The sequence below is a fragment of the Arabidopsis thaliana genome, chromosome 5, assembly GCF_000001735.4.
Source record: "Arabidopsis thaliana chromosome 5, partial sequence".
NCBI lineage: Eukaryota > Viridiplantae > Streptophyta > Magnoliopsida > Brassicales > Brassicaceae > Arabidopsis > Arabidopsis thaliana.
This window is the reverse complement of record NC_003076.8, coordinates 14,231,261-14,256,328: the sequence shown is the minus strand read 5'-3', so window position 1 is coordinate 14,256,328 and position 25,068 is coordinate 14,231,261. Positions and strand designations below refer to the sequence as shown.

The following is a 25,068-nucleotide window of genomic DNA, read 5'->3' as shown; positions in this document are numbered from 1 at the left end:
GTTGGTTTCTGATGCCATGGTTGTTAGTTTACTTGTTTTATGTGTATGTCTTCAAGCTGTAAGTGGTAGATCTACTATTGTACAATTATGATCTAAAAGAAGACAACACTTAGTGAAAAAAAAAAAAAGTTCATACATCTTATTTAGTCTCATCCCGTCACGATCCTTATTTTTAATTATTAAATCCTAATTACCAAACGTGTCGAAATTCGAATAATATAACCAACTTTTTGATTTTTGATTTTTCTAAACTTCATCATATAAACAACTTTACTAAAGAGGACAAGAAAAAAAAGAAGAAGCAAACAGTCAAATGGAAGAAACCAACATTAGAGTTGTTCTCTACTCCATTTTCTCTCTCATCTTCTTGATAATCTCTTTCAAGTTCTTAAAACCAAAGAAACAGAATCTTCCACCGTCTCCGCCGGGATGGTTGCCAATAATAGGCCATCTCCGCCTTCTGAAGCCACCCATCCACCGCACCCTCCGCTCCTTCTCCGAGACCCTCGACCACAACGATGGTGGCGGCGTGATGTCCCTCCGACTTGGATCCCGTCTAGTCTACGTGGTGTCGTCACATAAGGTTGCGGCAGAGGAGTGCTTTGGCAAGAACGACGTCGTTCTAGCTAACCGGCCACAGGTGATCATCGGAAAACATGTTGGTTATAACAATACAAACATGATCGCTGCACCTTACGGTGATCACTGGCGTAACCTCCGTCGCCTCTGCACTATCGAGATCTTTTCAACACACCGCCTTAACTGCTTTCTTTATGTCCGTACCGACGAAGTACGTCGCCTTATAAGCCGCCTCTCTCGTCTCGCAGGTATATATGTATTAATGTATATGCTACAAGTGCTTTCATCATTCGTTGACTTTTCATTTATGTTTGTCTTATCTTAGTGTTATAGTGACCACAAAAAATTGAAATATGATTATATGAAATAATGATGATACGAAAATAAGGATGAGATAGCTTGTGGTGGCCGTAATTGATGAATAGAATGAGTTTCTTTTGCAAAGTCGAAATACTAAAATGTACGTATTACGAAAATAAAGTTTTTATTAAAAATTTAAAATATGTTACATAGTAATGACTAATGAGAAAAGTTTTGTCACATGTGTTTTTTTCATCGTCGTGAAGTTTGTTGATAAAGACTAGTCAACTTTTCAATTTTTTTTGGTGTTATTTAAGTGCTAATTATATTGACCACTGAGTCTTTGTGGGCGTCAATCGTACCATGAAGATTTCTTAAAACTCTTTTACTTTTAGAACGTTTTACGTCAATATTTTTAGAATAGAGATTTCTAAAAACATTTTACAAAGTAATGAAGAAAAGCTCGACTACTCTATTTTTGGTTCTCGTTTGGTTCTCGATTTTCCTTTTTCTTTTAATAATTGCAGGAACCAAAAAAACTGTTGTGGAATTGAAACCAATGCTTATGGACTTGACATTCAACAACATAATGAGAATGATGACCGGAAAACGATACTACGGTGAAGAAACAACCGATGAGGAAGAAGCAAAGCGTGTCCGTAAGTTGGTAGCAGATGTTGGGGCTAACACGAGTTCAGGCAACGCCGTTGACTACGTCCCCATCCTCAGACTGTTTTCAAGTTATGAAAATAGGGTTAAAAAGTTAGGAGAGGAGACAGATAAGTTTTTACAAGGTCTCATTGACGATAAACGTGGGCAACAAGAAACCGGTACTACAATGATCGATCATTTGCTTGTCCTCCAAAAATCTGATATTGAGTATTACACTGATCAAATCATCAAAGGCATCATACTGGTTTATTTCTTCTTCCTTTATTTTTTCTATTAATTATTAGATCTTTTGTTAACTTTGATTATAAGTAAGATAAATTGTCTGATGTTATTATGTTAATGCAGATAATGGTAATAGCAGGGACTAACACATCAGCAGTCACTCTAGAATGGGCACTTTCCAATTTGCTTAACCATCCTGACGTAATATCTAAAGCGAGAGACGAAATCGATAACCGGGTTGGTTTAGACCGGCTTATCGAAGAAGCAGATCTTAGCGAGCTACCATATCTAAAGAACATTGTCCTTGAGACCCTTAGGCTACACCCAGCTACACCATTGCTAGTCCCACACATGGCATCAGAAGATTGCAAGATAGGATCCTACGATATGCCACGTGGTACAACGTTGTTGGTGAATGCATGGGCCATACATAGGGATCCAAACACGTGGGATGATCCGGATAGCTTTAAACCAGAGCGGTTTGAGAAAGAAGAGGAAGCACAAAAGCTTCTGGCGTTTGGATTAGGTAGAAGAGCGTGTCCTGGATCGGGTCTGGCCCAACGAATCGTGGGACTAGCTCTCGGGTCATTGATACAATGCTTTGAATGGGAGAGAGTTGGGAATGTGGAAGTGGATATGAAGGAAGGAGTTGGGAATACTGTACCCAAAGCGATTCCTTTGAAAGCTATTTGCAAAGCTCGTCCATTTCTACATAAGATTATTTCCTAAAATTGTTGAAACTACGAATAAAAGATGTGTGACATGTTAATGCAAATCAATGATTCTCTCTACATGTAAAATCTTGATGGATTATTATGGCTATCTTAATTATTTTTAATAAGTGTTACTAGCAGATTTATAGAAAAGCAATCGAGTATTATAAGAAAAGTAAACGGCTTCTAGAGGGACTATGACCGTTTAGGCCAAGGAAGTTTGAGGCAATAACAGGTCTGTGATGTCCTTAAATGTTCTGAGTCACACGCGCGCTACACTAATGTATTCAACGAGTTCACACTTTGGCCGACAGACCCGGGTAACTTTTGAAATTTCATCGTAATGAGGATAGATCATTGTAATTGTTGGTTTCCAACGAGGAATTCTTAGTAAGCGCGAGTCATCAGCTCGTGTTGACTACGTCCATGCCCTTTGTACAAACAGTCCGTTGCTCCTACCGATTGAATGATCTGGTGAAGTGTTCGGATCGCGGCCACTTGGATGACCCAAAAAAACATATAATTCAAAAACCTATAGCGAAAACAAGCAAAGAGTGGATGAGTAAATAAATGGCATTGTTGTTGTTGACCTCACTCAATCACCTAGTCTCATTCTCACTCACTCGCTTGCCTTCTTCTTCCGCTCACAATCTCTTCCTTTCTCGTTCCTTCTCTTCTTCGATCAGACGATTCAATCGCTTCTCACTCAAACCACTTCGCTCCTTCGCATCCATGTCTTCTTCTTCCCCCGACGCTGCTCAGACTCCTCTAACCACCGCTCCTTATGGCTCCTGGAAATCTCCAATCACCGCCGACATCGTTTCCGGAGCTTCAAAGCGTCTTGGCGGCACCGCCGTCGATTCTCATGGCCGTCTCGTCTTGCTCGAGTCTCGCCCTAACGAATCCGGGTATTACTTCTTCTTCTTTTGATTGATTTTGAAAATGAAAACCCTAATTTGATTGCGAGCTTGATATGATTGAAGGAGAGGAGTTTTGGTGCTACAAGGAGAAACATCAATTGATATTACTCCAAAAGACTTCGCTGTGAGAACTTTAACACAAGAATACGGTGGTGGTGCTTTCCAGATTTCATCAGATGATACACTTGTGTTCTCTAATTACAAGGATCAGCGATTGTACAAGCAAGACATTACTGATAAAGGTGATAGATAACCTCTTCACTGATTCTAGCTATGTAAATTTCTTGTTGGCAAGTTCTGATGTTGTTTGTTTTGATGGTTGATGTGTGTAGATTCATCTCCAAAGCCAATTACTCCAGATTATGGTACACCAGCTGTTACTTATGCAGATGGAGTCTTTGATTCACGCTTTAACCGTTATGTTACTGTTAGGGAAGGTTGGTTTGTCTCTAGTGTTTAGTATTGGTGACTCTCTTGATGTTTGATTGTGTTTTTATCGAGATTTACATGTTATTGTTTGACTGGTGTTTATAGATGGTCGCCAGGATAGATCAAACCCAATTACAACAATCGTGGAGGTTAATCTAAGTGGAGAGACACTTGAAGGTAGATTATCAAACTTTAGTGAAAGAAGTATTCTTACTCCCATTGAAAGAGTCTATAGGGGATGTGAGTTATGTCAGTAGTGCCATGTAGTACATGTTTCTAAGTTTCCAACTTATTACAGCTGATCATTGACACTCATATGTGTTCTTTCTGATATTTGAGATCCAGAACCAAAAGTACTCGTAAGTGGCAATGATTTCTATGCATTTCCACGGTTGGATCCCAAGTGTGAGCGATTGGCATGGATTGAATGGAGTCACCCTAATATGCCATGGGATAAAGCAGAGCTGTGGGTTGGGTACATTTCCGAGGGCGGGTAAGCATTTGCAATTTTTTTCAAATGCTTTGCATATTGCAAATATTAATCAAAGTTACACCCTTCTGCAGAAATATTGATAAGCGCGTATGTGTTGCTGGTTGTGATCCCAAATACGTCGAATCACCCACTGAGCCGAAGTGGTCATCAAGAGGTATTTGTCTTAAATGAAAAATATGCAGAAAATTACAAGGATTGTGAAATCCTCTGGGAAAAGATTGATTTGCAGTTCTTAGACACTGACCTTGGATTTCTGACTTTCTATTTGTTTCATACTTTTAGCAGTTGAGCTTTTCTTATAAGTTTTTTCTGTTTTGGATGAAACTAGGGTCTTCTCCATAAAATGATATTCTTTTTCTCTCTGCTCTCTTGTTGTTTCCGCTCTTTGCATTCATCTTTCTTCTTCTAACCAAGTGACAAGGACTGTGAATTTTACTGAGAAAAAGGTTGATCTACAAATTCCTTGCATATGCTTCTTATCTTTATAATTTTTAGCTATTAAAAACTCCTTGGCTGAAACTAGAGTCTTTTAATGGATGTCATCATGATAGTTCTCTGATATGAACCTTCACGTATCATTCTCCAAACCATTAGATGTTTTACTGGAGCTCTAAAATTGGTGAATAAATTATATTTTTTCATATTGTAATTAAGCCTGTCAAGCTTTAGTATTTCTCATAGGTTCCATTGACCTGAGACTCTCTGACTTATCGTGCAGGGGAACTCTTTTTTGTAACTGACAGAAAGAATGGATGTTGGAATATTCATAAATGGGTAAACATTCTTCACATTTGCCAATTATAGCCACATTTGGTAAATTCCATAGTGTGCTTTTGCTCTATAATGCTGAGAATTAGTTTTAGATTTGAAATAGGGATAGTAGTTTTTTAGTCACTTATGAAAGCATAGAGGAAACATTTTTTCTTGGCTTTTTACGAACTTCACTAGACAGATTTTAAAATTCAAACCTTTGTTCTCGGAGAAGATTGTAGTCTCATTCTTTCAAAATTATCTATAAAAAAAAAGCCACATAATGTTTGAGTTTTGTTACATTAGACACATACTGTTTGAGTTTTGTTTTTGGCTTACCATATACATCCCAAATGGTAGCTGTTTGTTTTGTTAGTTGTATTAATTGCTAAGTTCTTAGAACTCTTGGGTAGAGACTGATATGTGGCCACCAACTTGAAGCTTTTCTTAAATCTACTTGGTGCACAAAGAAATTCCCAATGTAGGACACATGTTTACTGTTGACTACCTTGTTCCTTATTTAATTTTTTCCTCTTTCTCGATGTGTCACAGATTGAGAGTACCAATGAGGTTGTTTCTGTATATCCTCTCGACGGTGAGTTTGCGAAACCACTATGGATTTTCGGTACTAACTCCTACGAGATAATCGAGTGTTCTGAAGAGAAGAACCTAATTGCATGCAGCTATAGGTAATACCAAAATTCAAATACTTTCAACCATTTTCTGATTTACCTGTTTTGATAACAATTTATTGTTCCTGAATGCAGGCAGAAAGGGAAGTCATATCTAGGCATTGTAGATGATTCACAGGGATCATGTTCTCTGCTCGATATTCCTTTAACGGATTTTGACAGCATTGTAATATTTATTTTTCTGTAGTTTTTGCAAAACCATTTCAATTGATTCCCAATTGAATCTGAAAGTAATGAGAAATTGTGCTTCCATTTTCAGACATTGGGAAATCAGTGCCTTTATGTTGAGGGAGCATCAGCAGTTCTTCCACCATCAGTTGCCAGGGTAAAAATGATTCCTATTTAAGGTTTTAGCTGAGCACAAGTTGTCTAATATAAAAGTAGTAGCAGTAGATTTATAATTTCCCCTATCAACAGGTAACACTGGATCAGCATAAGACGAAAGCACTCAGTTCTGAGATTGTTTGGTCGTCGTCACCCGATGTTTTGAAGTACAAGGCTTACTTCAGCGTGCCAGAGTTGATTGAATTTCCAACAGAGGTTCCTGGTCAGAACGCTTATGCATACTTTTATCCTCCAACCAATCCGCTCTACAATGCTAGCATGGAAGAGAAACCTCCGTTGTTAGTGAAGAGTCATGGTATGTTAAACTTACGACATCCCGATTTTTCAAAACTTAATCAAAATAATTCCTCAGTTTCAGTCTTGTTCATCTTAAGATCATGTTTTCGTTTCAAGTATGTACTTTAGCTGTAACATAAATATTGCAATCAGCTATGCATGGCACATCGATCATTTTTGTTGACAATCTGAATCTACAGGAGGACCTACTGCTGAATCACGTGGATCCTTAAATCTGAATATCCAATACTGGACAAGTCGAGGTTGGGCATTTGTTGATGTCAATTATGGTGGAAGCACAGGTTTGTTCTTATGGTTCCAAGTTGTTTCTTCTACTTTACCTACAAGTTCCCATAATTCGCTACAGTTGTACGGTTGCATCTTTTCATCTTTATAGTTAGTCTTGCTAAAGTATTTCGTCTTGAGATTTCTTGGTTACGATGTCCCATTCTCACCATGTGGGCACACACGTGGGTTTATTGTGACAAAGTGTAACATTATTTTGAAGGTTATGGTCGAGAGTATCGAGAGCGGTTGTTAAGGCAGTGGGGAATAGTCGACGTTGATGACTGTTGTGGCTGTGCTAAATACTTGGTATGTTCTTTCTTCGCCTATTTTATGTGAACGACTTTGAAAGCATTTCCTAAACTTTTTTGGTTTGGGCAGGTATCTTCTGGCAAGGCAGATGTTAAGCGGCTCTGTATATCTGGCGGTTCTGCAGGAGGTTACACAACTCTTGCATCATTGGCGTTCAGGGATGTTTTCAAAGCTGGAGCGTCCTTATACGGAGTGAGTACAGAATCATTGCATCAGTGAAAAACATTTAGCTAAATGAATTCTAGCCTTATCTTTATATATTGTGATACTATTTCACAATCCACCGAATTCTCTTCAAATGCATGATGCAGGATGAATACCTTATAAACAACTGATAATTCATAGAAGTTTGGATTGGCTTTTCTTAACGCAGGTGGCTGATTTAAAAATGTTGAAAGAAGAAGGTCATAAATTTGAATCCCGTTATATCGACAATCTTGTTGGTGAGTCAAATGCATTGAAGAAAGCATTTATCTTTGCTTTTTGTTTTTGTAAATCGGTTACCAAAATTCTTGAGTATGTAATTGCAGGAGATGAAAAAGATTTCTATGAGAGATCACCAATCAATTTCGTCGATAAGTTCTCTTGTCCCATCATCCTTTTCCAAGGACTAGAAGACAAGGTTCTTATATTTTCCGCTCTTGGTTTATTCTTTTGTTTTGTTGGCAGTTCTTGAATGCATCTAGTAACAGAAGTCTTAACTAGATTTATCATATTCTGGATTCTTGATAGTTTTTAAATTCGAGATTTGGTTATCCATTTGCGAAGACAATGTCTTTCACTTCTATACGAAATTCTTAACGATTGGTTTAAAATGCTGAAAAAATTGCAGGTTGTAACTCCAGATCAATCACGTAAAATCTATGAAGCATTAAAGAAAAAAGGTCTGCCTGTTGCTCTTGTCGAGTACGAAGGAGAACAACACGGTTTTCGCAAGGTAAGGCTTTTGATCACTTGCATTAATAATAACAAGTCATAAGGATTAACAGTGGATTACTTTACTTATATACATTGATTAACAGGCGGAAAACATCAAATACACACTTGAGCAACAGATGGTGTTCTTTGCCCGAGTGGTTGGAGGGTTCAAAGTTGCTGATGACATCACTCCTTTGAAAATTGACAACTTCGACACTTAGAAAACGATGCTTAAATAGATATGTTTGGAAAAGATTTGCTTTTTTTTTATTATTTAGAGAAAATACATGCTTGGACTAACGTTTTCGGATAATTTGTTCATCAAAAGTCCAAAACCTTCTATATTCACTAGAATGGGAATGCCTAGGAGGTGGCTCGGCAAATAACCACAGTGTTAAGGTCAATGTTGGTTTGGGCCAATGTTGCTTAACGTATGTCTTTTCAGCTTTAGTCATTATCATCGAAATGGTTGATGAAGCTGTCAGTGATATGATATCGGTAGTTGGTATTACAAATACGATATCAGTATGGGCCTTGTCTTCTTCGATGCACCATTCAGGACAAATCGTTAAGTCTTTGATCCTTGTTTGCTGCTAATTGCTCTCCAATACTTCGCCACAGGTTTACTACCGTTGAAGCAACAAAGTACTCCAAAATTGTATTCTTGCATGTAGTTGTAAGGGGTGATTGGCTACTGACTTTCAAGACTTTAAAAGTAGGCTGAAGTCTTTTTTTTTTGCCAATTAGGCTTTTTCTACTTAATTTTTTTTGTAAGTTCTCAAAGTCTTTTTTATTTTTTCTTCTTTATTCTCTTTCTTTTTTAAAGCCTCATAAACTAGATTTTCAATTTTTCTTATTTTTTCTCCTAATAAATTATTAAAAGTTTTTTTTAATCTTCTCCCCAAAACAATTAAAACTTCTCTACAAGTTTACATGTACTTTTTCACAAAATACTTTTAATAAATTAATTATTATCAATTTTCTACCTTTTTTCTAAGATCCATTTCACTAATAATTATTTTATTTTTCATCATTACCATTAATTGAGTGTAAAAAAGTTATAGAATTAGTATTTTTTCTTGGTGCACAAAACAAAAACAAATTCGTATTTTAAAATAATATATACATTTCTCATATGTCATTCAATTATTTTATTAATTGCTTCATTATTATCCTATTTACTAATGTGTTTGGATATTAAATTTTGGTATGAAACAATAAATATTAATAAATATGTTTATTTAGAAAAAAAAATTCTAAACATTTGTCATTTATTTTAAATAAAGATTTTATTAATTAATAATTTTATTTTTAAAGACTAACTTTTAAATGCAATGTTTGGTTATTAAAAAATAAATGAACAATATATGTTTAGTTTATTTCTTCAGAATATTTATGTATTCATTTATTTATGAATTTTTGTATATTTTTAAATTTTATCATTAATAAAATTATATTGTTACATAATTTTTTTTTTATATAGTTAATATTAATATATAATAATAAAATAACAGTCACAACTTTTACAACTTTGTTCTACCAATCAATTTTAACAGTCAAAGTTTCTACAGCCAAATTCTCTTAAGCTCAAATTTTAAAAGTCGAAGCCTTTAAAGCCAAATCTAACAGTCTCTATCAATCGGCCTTATCATCCGAGTACCAACAAATTTTTTCTCTGCTTGTATGTCAATGATCATTTTGTAAAGCTCTCTCTTGCGAGGTCTGTTTGGAAACAAAAATACACTTTTAATTAGGAAAATATTCTAAAAAAAATCCGACTTATTTAATATTTGTCAGGTAAATAGACAGATTAATTTATTGTTGATATAAAAAACACATGACATTGTTAATTGAAGAAAAGAAGAAAAGAAAAATGTTTGATGTGTATTTTTCTTGCCACAAAAAAAAGTTCTATGCTTTGTGAAAAAATATTAAATAACTTGCTTTTTTGTAAGGAGTTTTCCCCTTTTAATTACTTTTAAGATATAGAAGATTACTCATTTAAAAAAAAAAAAACTGAGATTGATTAAGAGAAAAATCTTAGTAACATTAATCTTGTTGATATAAAGCCACGCCAGTGGTAATCCCCTAGTCAGAGAAAGAGGACCAAACTTTGAGAAACGACAATGGCGATGTCCGATCTTCCAAATGATTTGGTGGAGGAGATCATCTCTAGGGTTCCGGTAAAATCTATAAGAGCAGTAAGCTCTACTTGCAAAAACTGGAACACTTTATCCAACGATCATAGCTTTACGAGGAAGCTCTTTGGTAAAACAATAACAACAAAGGAAAATGAGTGTTTGGTGGTCATGATGATGGATTCTAAGGTTTATTTAATGAGCGTCAATCTCCATAGAATTCACAAAGAAAACGACGACAACAACATTAAATCATCTATCATGCATAAAGCTAAACTCATTAGCCTAAACGATGATGACATACTCAATAATACATATATAATTTTTCACTGCAATGGTTTACTGTTATTGTTAGGCTTCACCGACGATGGCATCAAGCTTGTGGTTACGAACCCTCATTTAGGGCAAACAAGGTGGATCAAACCTAGAAAAGCTAATTACCAGTTTTGTGACAAGTACGCTATCGGATACGAGAAGAAGAAGAACAACTCTCTTCGTACCAACAAAATGTTGTTATTTCATAAAGAATCCTTCTGCTTCCGGATTTATTGGTTTGAAATCTACAACTTTAACTCTGCTTCATGGAATGTTTTCTATTTCACTCGTGACTGGGAATTACCGTATTCTCAAGGCGTGTCTCTCAAGGGAAACACTTACTGGTTTGCTAGAGAGATAAATATAAGAGGAGAAAGAATAGATGATCCTCCTGACTTCTTGATCTGTTTTGACTTTACAACAGAGAGATTTGGACCGCGTCTTCACCTGCCCTTTCACTCTCATTCTGATGATACTGTGATTCTCTCTAGTGTTAGAGAAGAACAGCTTGCGGTGTTGATTAAGCGCTTCGATTTATGGAGGATGGAGATTTGGGTTACGACTAAGATTGAGCCTAAGGAGGTCTCATGGAACAAGTTGTTCTTAGCGGTTGATATGATACCACTGATCACTGCTTTTCAGTTTTGTAATGTGAGTTTTTTCATTGACGAGAAGAAGAATGTCGTCGTGGTTCTTGGTAAAGATGTGTTGAATACACGAAACATAGCTAATATTATTGGAAATGATGGATACTTTAAACAAGTGGATCTTGGAGAATCTACAAACAAATATTGTTACCCACTTGTGTGCTCTTATGTTCCAAGTTCAGTGCAAATCAAGCAAGCTACACGAGTGATGCATCATCATCACATTGTCTTGGTGGGAAAGGATGGCAGGATTATCTGTTTCGGGTATTTTGGGTTTCTTTATCTTTTATACATCTTTTTGAGTTATTTATGTTTTAGATAGATGTCTCTCTGGCTTCAAAGGGCGTTTCTTTCTTTCTAGGTTTGTCTATTTAAGACTTTTATATTTTCGATTATTGATATGTATATCGATCATAGTTATATCAGATAACTCAACATACATGGCCGCTGATATAGCAAATCTAAATACATATCCTTGTCGTTTGTATGAAACAGTAAAATGCATCGATCTTGAACTTAGTCCTTTGAAGCTTTCTTTAACCTTTGCTAATTAGCTGAAAAGAGAGAAGTGTTAATTAGGTCATATTTTTGTTTCACGTATCTGCTTTAGCCATACCACAACATAAAATCATAAAGTTTGCAATCAGCTATATATACAACATGCATCATTTTTTGTCGACAATCTTAATTTGCAAGAATACCTACTTCTGAGGGTAGGAATTTTTGTTGATTTCATTTATTGTGAAAGCACATGTTTGTTGTTATGGTCAAGTTATTTCTTCTACTTTACCAACATCTTTCTCAAAAGTCTGCAACCACAATTTTATTTGTTACACTTTTACAATTGCATACTTTAATCATTTTAGTCAGTCTCGTTAAAGTGTTTTCGTCTTGAGTTGGCATGTTGTGTTTTCAATGTCCCATTCTCCCCATGTTGGCACACAAACTTGGGTTTATTGTAACAAAGTGTTACAGTGTTTGAAGGTCACGGTCGAGAACGTCGATAGAGAGCAGTTGTTAGAGCGGTGAGGGATAGTGATAGAGAGCGGAAGCTAAATAACGGACGAGAACATAAAATCTCTAGAAGAACTCGGATTCACGAACGGATCTTGTTTAGAATGTTGAAACTTGACGAAGAAGCAATAGGGATAAGGTCGAGATCGGTTCCAAGGGATCGATATCAACAAGGTTTTGCAAGTTCTCCTTGCAGGGCTTGAACACAAGCTCTTATGGTTGAGAGTACTCTTCTCTAGGCTTTACACAAAGCTCTCCTAAAACTCTTTATTCAATCAATAGCTCATCACAAACTAAAGCAACATATACGCCTTATATAAGACGTTCATAAACGAAAACCCTAATTAAAAGAAATAATCGTATATACCCAATAAAATCCCAAATAAAAATAAAAGCCCATGTATCATCGGTGACGCTGCATCAGTCTCCTTGGGTTAGAGAAGATTCATCCTCGAATCTTGAGGCATTCGATATTGGAGATGCGCTGCATCAGTCCCTCCAGGGTAGAAAGATTCGACCCGAATCTTAAATCTTTGAAGATATCCTTTGTCCACCAATTCATAATACTTTATCTTAAGAACTTCATGGCTTTTCAGTTTCAGCATCAAGACTGACTTGCTAAAAATTCCCCCATAGAAAATCTTAGCTAAAACAATTGTGGATTCCAAGCTTCCTTGAATACGTGTGACCAATAAATCCTCTGCTTCCTTAGATCTTTTATCTCTAAAATATAAGATCCATATGTAACCACGTCTTATCTCTATGCTCTCATACCAACTTATATTTTTCACTGCAATGGTTTATTGTTATTGTTATACATCGCCAACGATGACATCAAGCTTGCGGTTACGAACCCTTATTTTGGGCAAACAAAGGTGGATCAAACCTAGAAATTTTTATCAGTTTTGTGACAAGTACGCTATCGGATACGAGAACAAGAAGAACAACTCACTTCGTAACCACAAGATCTTGAGATTTAATGATGGATCCGTCGCGAACTACCGAATTTATGAGTTTGAAATCTACAATTTTAACTCTGATTCATGGAAGGTTTTTGACTTCACTCCCGACTGGGATATCTCTTTTACTGACCTTAGCGTGTCTCTCAAGGGGTATACTTACTGGCTGATCCGTTCCAACGGGCTGATCCAAGAATATTATGCTCGAAGTCTGAGGAAAATGATGATCAAGAATTATTGATCATTGGGTTTTGCTGATCGTCATATCAAGAATACACACTTTTGTATTACCTTTGTCCATGAATATGTAGTAGAGACCAAAAAAGGAAGAGTTCCATTGTAAACATCAAGCTTCATAGCCAGAGGCCCTGCTTATATAGACATGTATCGAGTTACAACGAGTAATCAGAGACGCAAAAGAACAAGTTTATTCGATGTTTTCGATTTCACCATTCTCAAAAAGAAGGCCAGAGATGGCAGAGCAGCCAGGTCCTCCAGTTAGCCAGAGAATAAGAGGGTCTTCTTTTGGATTCCTATCAGACTTGATGAAGTAGTAGAACAGTTGCACTTCCTCTTCCTCATTAGCACCAATATACCTTCATCCACAAGAAACAATATCCTATGTCTTTTAGATTATCTCCAAACACAGAACACAGATTTAATCACACAAAGAGATTGAAAACAAACCCGGTTTCGAGCGCAAAGGGAAACCAGGAAGAAAATTGACGATAGAAGCAGAATCAAGAAGACAAGATGAAGAAGCAGAAGCAGCGACTTCAGAACAGAGGAAACGTAGTTGTTTGCCATTCCCTGTTTCAGATTCTGGTTAGCAATGTCTTTACGGAAAACAATTACTGCATCTTTATACTAAAACCCAAAAAAGTCGCCTACCAAACTCTTATCTTTTAGTTTTGGCTTCTTCACCAACGTTGTCACATTTTTTCATGGATAAAAATATTAAAATCTCGCAACCTTGATCCAATCAAGTATACTACTGAATGATCTTTTAGTTTTTTTTTTTCTTATTAGATCCATAATTGTACATCGTTGTAGATCTCCTGCACACTTGCCTCCATTAATTTGCAAATCTACTAATAAATCGCAGTAGTTGGGACTCGAACCCCAGACGTCTTGCTGTAGAAGCATTAATGAACCTTTGGTCAACCATTGGCCCAAGGGAGCTTCCACAAATGATCTTTTAGTTTAAACATTTTAGTGATAATAATATATATAACTTTAAATTAACTTATTTATACATGTAAATTAACTTTTGCTTCAAACAAATAGAAAACAAGCTTGTTGAAAAAAAAAGAAGGTGAAATGCAACTGTACACCAAGCTTGTTGAAAAGCAACACACATGTTGCTTACAAATTATGAGTTTAAATTCTATTCATTTATAGGGCCAAGGGTTCTCATATATATTTGGATGTGTTACTAGAATCATATTTTCTTGTCCGTTATACGTAAAGGCAGGTCCTCCCCTCTTTTAGAGAGGTTGGCCATTGATCCACCTTTGAAACATGATAGAGGCTTCCTCTGGTTTACTCTCTGCTGTGTGCCCACCTCCCTATAATCAAAACCCACACATCTCAATACAAGTAAAAAAACCGCAAATTAAAAATAATCGAGTAGATAAAATAGGAAAGAAGAAAGACTCTCTGCTATTAGAGCAAGCGGGGACCGAAGATACGATAAAGGTTTACAATTCTGGTTCGGGGCAAAATTTAAATCCAACTTTTGATTTTTGATTCCTTTTAAATTCTAATAACTTTCAAACTTCGTTGCACTCGTTGTATAAACGTTATTTTTCTTTTGAATATAATTTAACATTAGGTTAAAAAAAAAGAAAGACTTGCTTTTATAGTAGCAAATGTCATTTTGTTGGCATAAGTCCTTGTGTATCTGCCAAGCAAGAGAGTCAAGAGTGAATTTCAAAGTGAGTCTCCTATAGGGAAACAACAACAAAAAAAAGAATCCATTTATATACCCAGCGATTTGATTTTTGACCATCCATGGCCTCCAGTCATCAATAATTGAATAGTTGAGAGATCTTATCCAAGCTTGAGTTCCAAGGTAAGGTACTTCGAAATCATGATCACCACTATTCACCAAAAACCGCAAAAATTTTAGTCTTGAATCTTGTTAGGGACAAAACAACTGTTAAACTCTCACCTGTAGATGAGAGAACGATAACCACTGATGCTGTTATTCACATGGTAAGGCATGCTACTTTTAATGTCATTATTGTAAGGAATACTGTAATAACATCGTACCCATTCCCCTATACTCTCCTGCATGCATGCAATCATATTTATCCTCCTATCAGAATGACTCTGTTCCTTTACCAAGAACCTTCAAAATAAATTTGGTACCTTATTGATTTGAAGAGCTTCGCGCACAGTCGCGTCATTGGCCCAGTAGGTAGTTAGCAAATACCGATAAATCTACAAAAGTATATAAATTCCGTTTCTCCAAATTGTTTAACGGCTAATAGAGGACATTTAGATATATAGATTACTTACATAGCAATCTGGAGTTTCAGTTTCGCACAACGGATCTAGTATAAGTTGTTGGAATATTCTGTTTGTGCACTAAAAATAAATAACCACAAAAAAAAAGTGTCTGAATTTAGTGATCATGAATCTTTAATAACCACAAAATAAATAAGGCGCTTGAGTGTGTAAACCTTATTAAATTCTTCAACGAATTTCAAGCATTGTGTGTTACGTGGATGAACATTTGTATATTCTCCTTTACAGGTTTTCTTCAACGACTGCGAACCAAATGGTATTTTTTTAAAAAAACCGGTTTCCTTGTAAGGACAAGAAACAAAAGCAAAATCTAATATTGTTTCTAACCTCGTAGAGTTCATCAGATATCAGTGCCATTCCATGGGCAAATGGAATGCGGCTGTTACTACCAGTTGTATAGTCTGTTAACGGGTTACCGAGCACATAGCCCTGAAGATTTATTGGAGGATTGCAGCATTCATAATTTCCTGCATCACCATGCATGATTCTTTTGTTAGAATTATTAGGGATATTGTCCCACATCGGAAGTTGAGTAGGATCTTAAGTGGTATATATAAGATATGGGCCTCTCCACCTATTGTCAATTGGTTTTGAGTTGGAAGCCCATAATCTAATAATAATAATTAATTGAGAAAAAGGCTTGTGGGATTGATATTGTAAAACTATGTAGTGTATATACCTTTTGAGATTTCTTGAACGGTAGCGGGAACAACCAAACCGGAATAAGAATCTCCGGCAACATAGAAAGGGTTGGAGGAAAACACTTGATGCTTTCCTAGCCACTACACCACAACAACAACAAGAAAAATAGAAAAAGGATCCTAACTAATTTGTCCATGCACAAAGAAACGTTGCATCAAGATTTGCCATTTACTTTTTGAAGAAACTCATGGATCCGTTTGGCTTCTCCTGAATCACTAGGTTTATTAAATTGTTGAGTTCTTGAATAGGAAAAGCCAGTTCCAACAGGCTGATCCAAGAATATTATGCTTGAAGTCTGAGGAAAATGATGATCAAGAATATATTGATTATTGGGTTTTGCTGATCGGCATATATATCAAGAATACACACTTTTTTTTGTATTACCTTTGTCCAAGAATATGTAGTAGAGACCAAAGAAGGGAGAGTTCCATTGTAAACGTCAAGCTTCATAGTTAGAGGCCCTGCTTATATACATATATAGAATTGACTAATCAAAGACGCAGAAGAAGGAGTTTATCAATGTTTTCGATTTCACCATTTTCAAAAAGAAGGCCAGAGATGGCAGAGCAGCCAGGTCCTCCAGTTAGCCAGAGAATAAGAGGGTCTTCTTTTGGGTTCCTCTCAGACTTGATGAAGTAGTAGAATAGTTGCACTTCCTCTTCCTCACCAACACCAATATACCTTCATTCACAAGAAACAGTAACATACTTTTAGGTTATCTGCAAACACAGAACACGGATTTAACCAAGTAAAAACATGGAAAACAAACCCGGTTTCAAGCTCAAAGGGAAGTTGACCTTCAAAACCAGGAAGAGACTTGACGATTGAGGCAGAGTCAACATGTTGCTTACTCAAGAATACAAGGTGAAGAAGCACAAGCAGCGACTTCAGAACAGAGGAAACGTACTTGTTTGCCATTTCGTATTTCAGATTCTGATTAGCAATGTCTTTAAGGCTCAACTCTATATAACTATTAGAAACGGACTACAAAATTACTAAATAATCGTCATCGCATTTTGCGATCATAGAAAAATAATTATATACTATTAATCTTTTGCTCTATAATTGTATTTGATTCAAAACGCAACCAGAGTATCTTCAATGATCTGGATCAATTTTTAAAGCAGCAAAAAACAAAAAAGTCCACACAAAAAAAGACCAACTAACCAATCCAATAATTTGATTTGTTTTGGACTCGTATGGTTTCAAGAGATTTGCTTAATTATTTTATCTAAATTATATCAGATTGACTCAAAACCTAACAAGAATAACTCAAATAACTCTCAATCAAACTGTAAAACTAGAGTAACCCAAATCTTGTGTAAAAAAACATATTAAATTTTAATCTAATTTTAATAAAAAAATCCTTAAAGAAAAAATTCAAAAAAAATTCCGACAATATTTTTCCGCCAAAAACAATTTCGTCAAAATTTTTCCACCAAAAAAAAGAAATTCAAGAAAGGTTTTACAAAATTTAGGAATGATTTTAAGCAATTCAGGAAGGTTTCACGAAATTTAGAATTTTTTTTTGTCTGTAATCCTTCCTGAATTTCATGAAACCCTTCCCTGAAATTTGTAGATTTTTTTTTATGAATTTTGGCGAATCATTCAAATAATCATTTTCTGAAATTTAGGAAGGATTTCACTAAATTCAGGAAGGGTTTCACGTAATTTTTTTTCCGAAATTCTTCCTGAATTCTGTCAAATCATTCTCGAATTTTGTAAAAATTTGATGTATATTTTTTGGTGAAAAAATATTTATGAATATTTTTGGTGGGTTTTGACCAAAAAAAAAAAAGAATATTTTTGATGGGAAATGTTTTGGTGGAAACTTTTTTAAAAAAGTTTTGACGAAAAATATTTTTTTTGTTTATTTAATTAAATTAATTATTTATATTTAGTATTTAATAAAAACTTGTAGTACTATTTGTGGAATTTTTTAAAAGATATACTACTTTTTGAAAAATTATTTTTTTCATTACTATCTTCGTCAATCTCTTTTCTTTAATCCATTAAAAACCCAATTTTTAAATATATTCCACAATTTAACTTTTATACTTAAAACTGATGACGTGGCTGCTAGCTTTGTATGGATAACTTGGCAAAGGTCAGAAATCTGAAGAAAAGCTTTGAGCAGAAACATGTCCATGGAGCTCACCGTTCTCGGACCCCTCGCCGGTCGGAGTTTCGCAATCGCCGGAAAACCTAAACTTCTGCTTCTTCGACCAACAAACCTCCCTCTTCTCCGTCTCTCACTCCCGCTTTCTCTTCCCAATTTCTCTTCGTCCTCTCGTTTTAATTCGCCCAGTAAGTTCTTCTCTCCCTCTCGCTCCAACTTCAATTTTAGATTTCAAATTTGTGTAAACCAATTTCTTCCGAATTTCGTTTCAGTAGTATTCGCTGCACAGGAGAGTAACTTGAGTGTATCCAACGAAAACGAAACCAGTGAGTGGCTGATGCAAGGTACCTTCTTATCACCATTGATCTATCAACATATTTCCCAGTGAATCTGAATTCTTAGGGTTTTGATTTCTTTTGTTTCATTGGTGATTAGATTTTTATACATTGAGAAAAGATGTAGAAATAGCATCAGCTCGTGTTGAAGAGATTAGAGCTTCTGCTAATTTACAACAACTAGAACAAGAGATTACAAATCTGGAATCAAAAGCTACTGATACATCGTTTTGGGATGATCGTACTAAAGCTCAAGAAACTTTATCGTCTTTAAATGATCTTAAAGATCGTATGCGGTTACTCTCTGAGTTCAAAACGATGGTATTGTTACATATCTAAGGTTTATATGTTTATGATGTTGAGGCTTTGAGATAATGTGTTGTTGCTTGAGGTATAGGTTGAAGATGCCGAAACGATTGTTAAACTAACAGAAGAGATGGACTCTACTGATGTTAGTTTACTTGAAGAAGCCATGGGAATCATTAAAGAGTTGAATAAATCTTTAGATAAATTTGAGCTTACTCAGCTTTTATCAGGACCTTATGACAAAGAAGGTGCTGTTGTTTACATTACAGCTGGAGCTGGAGGAACAGATGCACAGGTTATTATTATACTCTCTTAGAGGTTTGTGTGTGTTTGTGATGTGAATTGAGGTTCTTTTAAAACAATGATAACTTTCAGTGCAGGATTGGGCTGATATGTTGCTTAGGATGTATATGAGATGGGGAGAGAAGCAGCGGTACAAGACGAAAGTTGTTGAAATGTCTAATGGAGAAGAGGCAGGGATTAAGTCAGCGACTCTTGAAATTGAAGGGCGTTATGCATATGGTTACATTTCAGGGGAGAAAGGAACTCATAGGATTGTCCGACAATCGCCTTTCAATTCGAAAGGTCTTCGCCAGGTAAAAATAAGGTCTATGAGCTCAAAAAGCATATGTGGTTGTGTGCTATGGATTTATATTGGTATTGCATGCAGACAAGCTTTTCTGGTGTGGAAGTGATGCCGCTTTTGCCTGAGGAAGCGGTGGGAATCGAAATACCAGAAGAGGACCTTGACATTAGTTTCACGAGGGCAGGTGGGAAAGGAGGACAGAATGTTAACAAGGTTGAAACTGCTGTACGGATTACTCATATCCCTACTGGTGTTGCTGTTCGTTGCACAGGTTTGTATTTCCTCCCCACTAATGTTACAACCTGAATGTCCCGTAAGATCGTGTTATCAATGCATCAGAACTGACTATGGTAGTTGATTAAGATCGCGTTGGATGTTGCAGAGGAGAGAAGTCAACTGGCGAACAAGACGAGAGCTCTGATCAGACTAAAAGCGAAACTGATGGTGATTGCGGAGGAGCAACGTGCTACTGAAATCAAGGAAATAAGAGGAGATGCAGTGAAAGCTGAATGGGGACAGCAGATCAGGAACTACGTGTTTCATCCGTACAAACTCGTTAAGGATGTCCGAACAGGTCATGAAACTTCTGATATCACATCTGTAATGGATGGTGACTTGGACCCTTTCATCAAAGCTTACCTTAAGCATAAGTACACCTTAGCCATGGCTTCTGCTGTAACCAATTAGAATGCTGAGGATAGGCTTGTTCCTTTATATTTCTCTACTTAGATAGAAATCATCTCCTACTAGACTGTTCAATTTTATAGCATAATCTTGAATTCCAACAGTCAATGTGGGATTGTGAGTCAAGTCTGTTTGTATCTAAATAAAACCGCATTTTGTTTTAAACAAAACGAAACATAAAACTAACCATAAGCCCTACCAAACCATATTAAAAACCATTGAGGGTAATAAAACTTCGATATCTTCCGTAACAATGGGTACTTGATTTTCATCGAAGTTGTGCTTCATGGAGACTTATACTTTAGTGAACAAATAATTCAATAGCTCCAAATGACCAAATCTATTCTTCAAAACCATCGAGTCCGTACTATTAGAGCTCACACTCTTTATCTTTTGCTTTTGTTGAGCTGATCATGTCTTGGTTTTGTCTTCATTTGCTGGTGACCGTTGGAGCTGTGGGCTAAATGGATTTGCTTCTTTGTTGGGCCTTATACTTCAGTTTGGCCCATTCTCATTTTGTCACATGGGATGACATCGTTTTGAGAAGCTTTGGATCTTCTTCTTCTTGTCTGATTTGGATCTTCTCTTCTCTCTTCTCTATTCTCCTTTGTAATGTTCCAAGAGGGAGCTGTCACTCTAATACTATTATGAAACGATTTATGCGTAACCCTAACTTTTTAAAAAAAATTATATTTATGTAGAATTGTAGATAGTGTTGCATACTTGCATGTAGTCAAAAATAAAATAAAAAAGAGAAAAAAACAAAGATACCCTAAACTCCAAAATCAGTGAGTAAGACATATCTTAAATTAAATGACAAAATTTGGCGTTTTCTCTCATACCAAAATAAATGAAATAGTTTACCAACGACAACCACACCAGTCCCATTCACAAACCATTCATAACCAAAATCGTCGGTGTCACATTTTGTCACGTCTCTTCTTAAAAAAAAAAAAATGGGAGAAAACGGAGCCAAGCGATGGAACTTCGGAGCTAACGAGGTCGTCGAACGATCTAACTCACTTACCATTCGTGATTACCTTAACACCTTAATCAATTGTCTCGACGGTGGTGATGTAAGACCCGTCATCCCACTAGGTCACGGCGATCCTTCTCCGTTCCCGAGCTTTCGTACCGATCAAGCCGCTGTTGAAGCCATCTGTGATGCTGTCCGTTCGACCAAGTTTAACAACTACTCTTCTTCTTCCGGTGTTCCTGTCGCTAGGAAGTAAGATTACTTCTTCTTCTTCGTTTTTTTTTTGTTTTCTTTTGGTATCTCTAAGGGTCTCTGTTCTTGCTTCTTGATTACTCAAAGACAATAATCTGAAACGTTGAATTGGTTAAAATCTTTGATTAGTGTATACTTTGGATCACATTGGCTTTTTGAGAAAGGATTGATGATTTGGTTGGTTCTGTTTCTCTACCTCAATAGGGCTGTTGCAGAGTACCTCTCTAGTGATCTCTCTTACCAGATATCACCAAATGATGTTCATATCACAGCTGGTTGTGTGCAAGCCATTGAGATTTTGATATCCGCTCTCGCAATTCCTGGAGCTAACATTCTGCTACCTAGGCCTACTTACCCGATGTACGATTCCCGAGCGGCTTTTTGCCAACTCGAGGTTCGTTATTTCGACCTCCTACCGGAAAATGGTTGGGATGTTGATCTAGATGGAGTTGAAGCTCTTGCGGATGACAAAACCGTTGCTATACTTGTTATCAACCCTTGCAATCCATGTGGGAATGTTTTCTCTCGCCAACATCTTCAAAAGGTGTACACTTGCTTCTTATTAATCATTCATTTGATATAGTGGAAATGGCTTTGTTATGGATTTGTCTTCTTTATATGGTGGATGAAGATTGCAGAGACGGCTTGCAAGCTTGGTATACTTGTGATCGCAGACGAAGTCTATGACCATTTTGCCTTTGGGGATAAACCATTTGTGTCCATGGCAGAGTTTGCAGAGCTAGTGCCTGTTATTGTCTTAGGTGCTATATCTAAAAGATGGTTTGTTCCTGGATGGAGACTTGGTTGGATGGTGACTCTTGACCCTCATGGCATCATGAAAGATTCTGGGGTTAGTAGTTACATTTTGTTTAGTTGATTAATATCTTGTCAAGAATGTATTTGTGATCAATCTCTGTTTCTTTTTGTCTATTAGTTTGTTCAGACTCTTATCAATGTTGTCAACATGTCGACGGATCCTGCAACGTTTATTCAGGTATGCATTGGTGTTGAATCACGGCTGGAGTTTTTCAAGAAAAATGATTTTGGTTTTGTTTTGTCCGAGGCAGGGAGCAATGCCTGATATCATTGGGAATACAAAGGAAGAGTTCTTCTCATCAAAACTTGAAATGGTGAAAAAATGTGCAGAGATTTGTTATGAGGAGCTTATGAAGATTCCTTGCATCACTTGCCCCTGCAAACCCGAGGGCTCAATGTTCACGATGGTAATGAATCGACATGAACCAGATTACTCATTGGTTAACCTCAAGCTCAAGCTCAGAGGCTAATCCATTTGTTGGTGCAGGTGAAGTTAAACTTTTCACTACTCGAAGATATCAGTGATGATTTGGACTTCTGCTCCAAGCTGGCTAAAGAGGAATCTATGATCATCCTACCAGGTAATATTATATAGTTTTGTTAACAAGTTGACAGCTAGGGGTCGTTAAAATAACAGATAATGGATGAGTTTCTTGTAGGTCAAGCTGTTGGGCTTAAGAACTGGCTACGTATCACCTTTGCAGTTGAGCTTGAGCTTCTCATAGAAGGGTTTTCCAGGCTAAAGAACTTTACTGAGAGACACTCCAAGAATCAGCCATGAGACGTATTAAGACTCTCTCTCTCTTTCTCCACAGCCAAAGCAAATTAGATTTTGCTGTGAGGCTATTTTACATACTATTGTTGGCTTTATAAAATATTTGCACAAACAATGAATCACTAATGCCAAGAAGCAGCCATGACCATTCGGTATCTAGCATTTTTTACCGTCAGATGGAAATTAGATTCCACTAGGATGTTATCAATTTTAGTATGAGAGGTCCTTCTTCAAATTATTGAAATTAGACAAAATGGTAAAAAAAAATTTAGAAGACAGTGTTAAGACATTAGTCGCACCCAAGACCAAGAGTCAAACTCTACATTTATAATTTAAAAAAACAAATGTATGTAACTGTGAAAAGTGAAAACGTTTATAATTTATAAGCTATATTTTTTTTTTCTTTTTTTTTGACTTTATTGGATTATTCTGCATATTTTGAAAGTTGAGGATAAAATTATAAAGTTTGGCAATTTTTTGAGGGTTTATTTGCACAAAACTCTAAACTAAACATGTAATTCACACATAGGTAAAGATGTATTGTTGGATCTTTATAATCACTTTTAAGTTTTAAGTAGAGTTTTGATGATTTTAAAATTATATATTAAATATAATATATTATTATTAAAAGAAACAAAAATACAATATATTATTATAATAAATTGATAATATTAGAAAACTGATTTTCTGACCAAATAAAAATACAATATATCATCTCAAAAATTGATAAAAAATAAAAGTACAATATATCATCCCGTGTGCCCAAATGATTTTCTAATTTGAGAAAAAAAATCAAAACATGTATTCAATAAAAAAACTCAAAAGAATACAAAAAAAAAAAACAACGATGCCATGAAATACTCAAATAATTACACTAGCTAATGAATCGATAAAAGGATAGATGATACTTACGTTTGATTCTTGATTTTGATTTTCATCAGTTTGGGGAGATGCCATAAATTTGAGGGATGTCATAATTGAGAGAATAGGGTTACAATATATTGATTAAGGTTTTCTAATAAAAATAAGATATATAAAAGATTAGATTATTTTAATCATAGTGACTAGAGTTTGGGTGGAAGCTAGAATTATTTTAATTAATCTAACAAAAAAATTATCTTAATTTTTTTTTAATCTAACCGCTACCGCCCGCAACCGCAAACATTTGCGGGAAGGAGCTTTTGAAATCTGGCGATTTCGAGCGGTCCAAAGCGGTATCTAGCAGTTTGTATGATTGATGCCAATCGCTAACAACCGCTACATCCCGTTTGCGGGTGGCAGAGGGAGAATCAATCAAGCCCTTAGAAAGAGTTTTTCGTAAAATTGTCAAAACGTTTTGCATATTATTCTAAATTGTTAGATGTTATAACTAAAATATAAAAATACTTTTGTAGAGTCATTTTAAAATTGCATACGATTTTTATTATATTAACTATTTACTAATCTTTTGTTTGATGCCAAATATTTTATATAAGAATAAAAAGAGGAAAATGACCATTTATTTTTTCATATTTTGCGTTGCAAATTAAATCTCTAACTTTTCATTTACTACGTAAAATTGGGTCTAACTTAAGTGAACTTTGAAAATTTATATGTTAAGATGTCATTAATTTAATATTTTTTTAGAGAAAATGACTAGCAAATCATTAATCATATCACTAGTTTGCGTATTGAAACATGATCCCAACTTAAAAATATTACTTTTATGTTCTATGAAAGAAATGTTTTTTGAGAATCTTATATGATAGTCTCATACTTTGATAATCATATTTTGTGAAGAATAAAATATAGAATCAATAAACCAATAACACAATATTTTAATAGGATAAAAAAAGTATTTTATTGTAATAACATCATTGGTTTTATAAAATCATTAATTAATCCAATAAAGGTAAACTTGTAAAATGTTTAGATTGTTTTTTACTAATATGTAAACTAATAACACTAAATCTTATAAAGCTTTCAAAAACTTATTAGAATAACAATAGAATCTTCATTAATTTTAA

The 25,068-nt window shown here is 35.5% G+C and overlaps 7 protein-coding genes and 1 pseudogene across 17 annotated transcripts; 6 read left to right on the top strand and 2 right to left on the bottom strand.

Annotated features, from left to right (window-relative positions):
• Positions 1 to 44: 44 nt before the first annotated feature.
• CYP81D1 (cytochrome p450 81d1) lies at positions 45 to 2,656 on the top strand. 2 transcript variants are annotated; one of them, NM_123013.4, is made up of 3 exons: positions 45 to 827; positions 1,407 to 1,795; positions 1,897 to 2,656. In NM_123013.4, the coding sequence occupies exons 1-3, from the start codon at positions 314 to 316 to the stop codon at positions 2,500 to 2,502; spliced, it is 1,509 nt and encodes a 502-aa protein (NP_568533.2). In that variant the 5' UTR covers positions 45 to 313; the 3' UTR covers positions 2,503 to 2,656. The 2 variants fall into 2 exon arrangements, with proteins under 2 accessions (NP_568533.2, NP_001331884.1); NM_001344133.1 differs by having other exon boundaries at positions 45 to 1,795.
• Positions 2,657 to 2,894: 238 nt separating this feature from the next.
• On the top strand, positions 2,895 to 8,850 carry AT5G36210 (alpha/beta-Hydrolases superfamily protein). The gene is made up of 18 exons (NM_123012.6): positions 2,895 to 3,394; positions 3,470 to 3,648; positions 3,739 to 3,843; positions 3,941 to 4,012; positions 4,181 to 4,328; positions 4,400 to 4,482; positions 5,047 to 5,102; positions 5,631 to 5,767; positions 5,846 to 5,936; positions 6,030 to 6,095; positions 6,188 to 6,410; positions 6,592 to 6,693; positions 6,900 to 6,985; positions 7,058 to 7,180; positions 7,362 to 7,431; positions 7,519 to 7,610; positions 7,821 to 7,925; positions 8,011 to 8,850. Exons 1-18 carry the CDS (start codon positions 3,057 to 3,059, stop codon positions 8,125 to 8,127), a joined length of 2,193 nt encoding a protein of 730 aa, NP_198470.3. The 5' UTR covers positions 2,895 to 3,056; the 3' UTR covers positions 8,128 to 8,850.
• A 1,182-nt stretch (positions 8,851 to 10,032) lies between these two features.
• Positions 10,033 to 12,223, top strand: AT5G36200 (F-box and associated interaction domains-containing protein; the record flags this gene model as incomplete). Its single annotated transcript, NM_123011.1, has 2 exons — positions 10,033 to 11,238; positions 12,014 to 12,223. The coding sequence occupies 2 exons, from the start codon at positions 10,033 to 10,035 to the stop codon at positions 12,221 to 12,223; spliced, it is 1,416 nt and encodes a 471-aa protein (NP_198469.1).
• Positions 12,224 to 12,782: 559 nt separating this feature from the next.
• On the top strand, positions 12,783 to 13,220 carry AT5G36190 (F-box protein interaction domain protein; the record flags this gene model as incomplete). The annotated part of the gene is made up of 1 exon (NM_123010.1): positions 12,783 to 13,220. One exon carries the CDS (start codon positions 12,783 to 12,785, stop codon positions 13,218 to 13,220), a length of 438 nt encoding a protein of 145 aa, NP_198468.1.
• Positions 12,998 to 13,804, bottom strand: AT5G36185 (annotated as a pseudogene). 2 transcript variants are annotated; one of them is made up of 4 exons: positions 13,667 to 13,804; positions 13,430 to 13,575; positions 13,271 to 13,347; positions 12,998 to 13,190 (listed from the first exon to the last, which is right to left on the bottom strand). The 2 variants fall into 2 exon arrangements; another variant differs by having other exon boundaries at positions 13,271 to 13,575.
• A 389-nt stretch (positions 13,805 to 14,193) lies between these two features.
• scpl1 (serine carboxypeptidase-like 1) lies at positions 14,194 to 17,394 on the bottom strand. Of its 5 annotated transcripts, NM_123009.4 has the most exons (13): positions 16,983 to 17,394; positions 16,749 to 16,894; positions 16,598 to 16,674; positions 16,386 to 16,508; positions 16,191 to 16,293; positions 15,839 to 15,978; positions 15,667 to 15,753; positions 15,503 to 15,571; positions 15,353 to 15,424; positions 15,153 to 15,271; positions 14,968 to 15,081; positions 14,837 to 14,882; positions 14,194 to 14,547 (listed from the first exon to the last, which is right to left on the bottom strand). In NM_123009.4, the coding sequence occupies exons 1-13, from the start codon at positions 17,129 to 17,131 to the stop codon at positions 14,467 to 14,469; spliced, it is 1,326 nt and encodes a 441-aa protein (NP_198467.2). In that variant the 5' UTR covers positions 17,132 to 17,394; the 3' UTR covers positions 14,194 to 14,466. The 5 variants fall into 5 exon arrangements, with proteins under 5 accessions (NP_198467.2, NP_001331683.1, NP_001331685.1 ...); NM_001344130.1 differs by having other exon boundaries at positions 16,598 to 16,894; NM_001344132.1 differs by lacking the exon at positions 16,983 to 17,394 and having other exon boundaries at positions 16,749 to 16,925.
• An 862-nt stretch (positions 17,395 to 18,256) lies between these two features.
• Positions 18,257 to 20,494, top strand: HCF109 (high chlorophyll fluorescent 109). Of its 4 annotated transcripts, none has more exons than NM_180765.2 (7): positions 18,257 to 18,520; positions 18,605 to 18,676; positions 18,768 to 18,988; positions 19,065 to 19,268; positions 19,354 to 19,569; positions 19,644 to 19,830; positions 19,942 to 20,494. In NM_180765.2, exons 1-7 carry the CDS (start codon positions 18,355 to 18,357, stop codon positions 20,244 to 20,246), a joined length of 1,371 nt encoding a protein of 456 aa, NP_851096.1. In that variant the 5' UTR covers positions 18,257 to 18,354; the 3' UTR covers positions 20,247 to 20,494. The 4 variants fall into 4 exon arrangements, with proteins under 4 accessions (NP_851096.1, NP_198466.2, NP_851097.1 ...); NM_123008.3 differs by having other exon boundaries at positions 18,285 to 18,520; positions 19,923 to 20,481; NM_180766.1 differs by having other exon boundaries at positions 18,303 to 18,520; positions 18,608 to 18,676; positions 19,942 to 20,453.
• A 608-nt stretch (positions 20,495 to 21,102) lies between these two features.
• Positions 21,103 to 23,444, top strand: AT5G36160 (Tyrosine transaminase family protein). Its single transcript, NM_123007.6, has 7 exons — positions 21,103 to 21,471; positions 21,676 to 22,015; positions 22,103 to 22,321; positions 22,406 to 22,465; positions 22,539 to 22,694; positions 22,775 to 22,868; positions 22,947 to 23,444. The coding sequence occupies exons 1-7, from the start codon at positions 21,200 to 21,202 to the stop codon at positions 23,066 to 23,068; spliced, it is 1,263 nt and encodes a 420-aa protein (NP_198465.3). The 5' UTR covers positions 21,103 to 21,199; the 3' UTR covers positions 23,069 to 23,444.
• The last annotated feature ends 1,624 nt before the right edge of the window (positions 23,445 to 25,068 follow it).